Consider the following 4,197-nt stretch of genomic DNA (forward strand, 5'->3'; position numbering starts at 1 on the left):
TTTGTAATACAGATATATAGTCAATATTCCTAACTTCAGATACAAAAATGATACATGCATACAAAGAGGATAATCATATTCAGTAAATCATAACCTTTCCAATGACATCTGATATGACTTACCTTGCATAAAATGCATTATGATTGTGTCATAATCGTATCATAATATCACCATGAAGAATATGGGGTGCAGTGTCACACTCCCCTCTACCTTTAACACATTATACTTAAGAGCCCTGTGGCGCTCGAAAGCTTGTCTCTCTCACTCACAGAAGTTGGTCCAGTAACCAAGTTACCTCCCTCCCACCTTGTCTTTACATACATACAGGCGCTCAGCTCATATAAGGCATGTCACTTAGCTGACACAGCTTGTTACAGAAGGGAAATCTGTCCTCCTTCACTTCTTATTTTTGAACACAGCAGGATCCTTCTTGACTGTTATGCCCAGGACTCTCCGCGGAGGGTGCAGCGGCTGGGGCCGTCTCGCCAGGGCTGGGGGAGAGCAGGGCGCTGCTCCTCACCCTGCTCGTACAGCGCTACTCTCGCTCTGCACGGGGGGCCCTGGGGGAGCAGGAGACGCTCGTTGCCCCTCAGGCTGTGACAAGCCCCCTCCCAGCTGCTGAGGCTGCGGCTCCCCACTCCGCCGCCCGCGAAGGCTCCCGCCTAGCGCCCCCCGCGCCCAGGAGACAATGGAGCAGCAGCAGCAGCATCCCCCGAGCGCACGGCGAGGCCCCGCCCCGGCATTACATCACCCGCTTGAGAAGCGCTGCGGGGAGCGGGCCTGTGACGGGAGGGGGCGGGGCTCCGTGGCGCGAGGGGCGGGGCCAGCACCCCCCCCATAAAAGGAGGAGCTGGGGGGGCCGCGCGGCTCAGAGCTCACAGCTGCAAGTGCCTGAGAGAGCCAGGGAGCAGCCGGAGGCAGAGCGTGTTTGTGGCCGTGTGACTCCGGCGCCATGCGTGAGATCGTGCACATCCAGGCTGGCCAGTGCGGGAACCAGATCGGAGCCAAGGTAAAGATCGGGGCCCGGTCGGGGGCCCCGCTTGTTGTGTCCCTGGCGCTGGCAGGGGGCGGCTCAGTGGGGTGCGCACGCGGGGGCTGGACAGATGCTGTTGCGGTGTAAAAGCGAGGTCGCTAAGTGGGGGTGGTGCTGGAGGTTTGGGAACAACTCCATGTTTACCTAAAATAATCTTCAGCTGACCCCTTTGAATCAGTGCATCAGCGCACCTGTTTCAGCTCTCCGTTGAGTCGCCACTTCTACTACATAAAAGATAAAGGGAAGATTGAGCATTGTCTCGGCCGGGCGTGGGGAAGCGTATTACGACAGCCTGATTGCCGTGCTCTGAATGCACAATGGCGCTCAGTTCCTTGCTGATGCAGCAGACAACTCCCTGTAGGCTCCGGATGCCTCGCCCCCTTACACGGGGAGGTAGCTGTGCTTGGAGCAGCGTCAGAGATGGTTCAAGGGTGTCACATCTGTGTAGGTTCTTTCCTGTAGTATCTAACTGGATTCCTAATGGGGGAAATTTCCTTTCTAGTGTCTAGCAACATAAATCACTTTGAAGACTACAACTGATTAGAGATACTGTAATTCTTAAAGCCTATGGTAGCATTTCTCAAAGTGATACATTAACCTAATTGTAACAAGCATTTGCTTACTGCCTGATGCTGCAGTTTCCTGCTATTCCTTCCTAATCATAATTGCAGCTCTACCAGTTCTTAACTGCTTCGGGGGCAGGGGGTAAACACCTTGTCTGTGTTTGTCTCATCAAGGTGCAGTTATTGGTTAGGGCCCTCGGCAGGGGCTAGGTCCATGGAACTAGAACAGACATGTTGGCAGCATGTTGGATCACCCCTGACAGCCTAATGCAATTACTAAGTGCCCTTTTCAAAACCCTATTTCAGTTCTGGGAGGTCATCAGTGATGAGCATGGCATCGACCCCACTGGCAGCTACCATGGTGACAGTGACTTGCAGCTAGAAAGGATCAATGTTTACTACAATGAAGCTGCTGGTAATTATACACCACTTATTTCTTCAGACCTTCATAATTTTACTAAGTAAGCCAAAATAAGTCAGGTGTATAGATGTACAGTTCATTATAGCTGGGACAGCTACTGTAAAGGAATTTGCTATTGACCCTTTGTTAAAGGACACTGAGTCTTTCCAAGATGGCTCTACTTAATACTCTTTCCCTTCTGTCACTGCAGCAGTCTTTCCAGTGAGCTGTGTTGAGCCTGCTCAGAGCAAAGCAGCCTGCTGACTGCAAGTCAGTTATACTGGTTTTTGTTCCTTTTACAGGTAACAAGTATGTACCCCGTGCAATCCTTGTTGATTTGGAGCCTGGTACAATGGACTCTGTCAGATCTGGACCATTTGGCCAAATCTTCAGACCTGACAACTTTGTCTTTGGTATGTAACATTATGTATAGCTGCAGCTGCAGTAGTCTTTGGCTCCTGTGTTGAGACAATGAATTTGAAACATCCCTGTAGAGCTGCTTATATTAACATCTCTTACTGCATACATTCAGTGTGCCCTCTGTTTTTGGGTTGTTTGCATGAAACTTAAATGGAATAATTTAGCTTTTAACTTGTGGACTTGTAAAGTCCAAACATAAATGGAATCACAGTATACACAATAGTCCATTAATTGTAGTAAATTGATATAGCTTGGTAAAACTATTCCCCTTTGTCCATAAATTAAGATTTAATAGCGTTTGTGCCTTGTACACCATATCCTAAACAGAGTATGTGAAACTAAACTGGTGACTAAATCAGCATATTCCATTCCGCCTTCCAGGTCAGAGTGGTGCTGGAAACAACTGGGCAAAAGGCCACTACACAGAGGGAGCTGAGCTAGTGGACTCTGTCCTGGATGTGGTAAGGAAGGAATCGGAAAGCTGTGACTGTCTACAGGGTTTCCAGCTGACCCATTCTCTAGGTGGTGGCACGGGGTCTGGGATGGGAACTCTCCTCATTAGCAAAATTAGGGAGGAGTACCCGGACCGTATCATGAACACCTTCAGTGTAATGCCATCTCCGAAAGTGTCAGACACTGTGGTTGAACCCTACAATGCCACCCTTTCTGTCCACCAGTTGGTGGAAAATACAGATGAAACCTACTGTATTGACAATGAAGCCTTGTATGACATTTGCTTCCGCACGCTGAAACTCACAACCCCTACCTATGGGGACCTCAACCACCTGGTCTCCATCACTATGAGCGGCGTGACGACCTGCCTCCGGTTTCCCGGACAGCTGAATGCTGATCTCCGCAAGCTGGCAGTCAATATGGTGCCTTTCCCCCGTCTGCACTTCTTCATGCCAGGGTTTGCCCCGCTAACTAGCCGTGGCAGCCAGCAGTACCGGGCTCTGACAGTGCCAGAGCTAACGCAGCAGATGTTTGATTCTAAAAACATGATGGCAGCCTGTGATCCCCGCCATGGCCGCTACCTGACTGTGGCAGCAATATTCCGTGGCCGAATGTCCATGAAGGAGGTGGATGAGCAGATGCTCAATGTCCAGAACAAAAACAGCAGCTACTTTGTTGAATGGATCCCCAATAACGTCAAGACAGCTGTCTGTGACATTCCCCCCCGTGGCCTCAAAATGTCTGCCACTTTCATTGGGAACAGCACAGCCATTCAGGAGCTGTTCAAGAGAATCTCTGAGCAGTTCACGGCCATGTTCCGGCGTAAGGCTTTCTTGCACTGGTACACTGGTGAGGGCATGGATGAGATGGAGTTCACTGAAGCAGAGAGCAACATGAATGACCTGGTATCAGAATATCAGCAATACCAAGATGCCACTGCTGATGAGCAAGGGGAATTTGAAGAGGAAGGAGAGGAGGATGAGGCTTAAGGCAGTTGGTACCAGAGGTACTCTACCAGGCATGTGGTCAGAATGAACTCTGATAATGGTGATAAAGCATGTTCTTCTTGGCCGTGTACTTGATTATCCTCTGTCGGCATTATGTAACCTTAACAAAGTTCTCTATGTAATAATTGTAAAGTCAAGTTTGATGGCTTTGATCTTAACTTTAAGACACATAAAGGCATGTGTTCAAAATGTCTCCTGGTTTGTTTGTTTAAAATAAGTCTCCAGTTCTCATCCAGCATATCTCTTTATATATAGTCTTGTTAACCGCACATTCAGTGCTTCCTGATATGGAGTTAAGTACTTGCTAGATAACAATCTTGA

The 4,197-nt window shown here is 49.1% G+C and overlaps 1 protein-coding gene across 2 annotated transcripts; it reads left to right on the forward strand.

Moving 5' to 3' along the window:
* Window positions 1–849: 849 nt before the first annotated feature.
* On the forward strand, window positions 850–4,065 carry LOC125632094 (tubulin beta-1 chain). 2 transcript variants are annotated; one of them, XM_048839753.2, is made up of 4 exons: window positions 850–1,009; window positions 1,903–2,011; window positions 2,299–2,409; window positions 2,798–4,065. In XM_048839753.2, exons 1-4 carry the CDS (start codon window positions 953–955, stop codon window positions 3,856–3,858), a joined length of 1,338 nt encoding a protein of 445 aa, XP_048695710.1. In that variant the 5' UTR covers window positions 850–952; the 3' UTR covers window positions 3,859–4,065. The 2 variants fall into 2 exon arrangements, with proteins under 2 accessions (XP_048695710.1, XP_048695711.1); XM_048839754.2 differs by lacking the exon at window positions 1,903–2,011 and having other exon boundaries at window positions 861–1,009.
* The last annotated feature ends 132 nt before the right edge of the window (window positions 4,066–4,197 follow it).

Source organism: Caretta caretta, chromosome 2, assembly GCF_965140235.1.
Source record: "Caretta caretta isolate rCarCar2 chromosome 2, rCarCar1.hap1, whole genome shotgun sequence".
Lineage (NCBI taxonomy): Eukaryota > Metazoa > Chordata > Testudines > Cheloniidae > Caretta > Caretta caretta.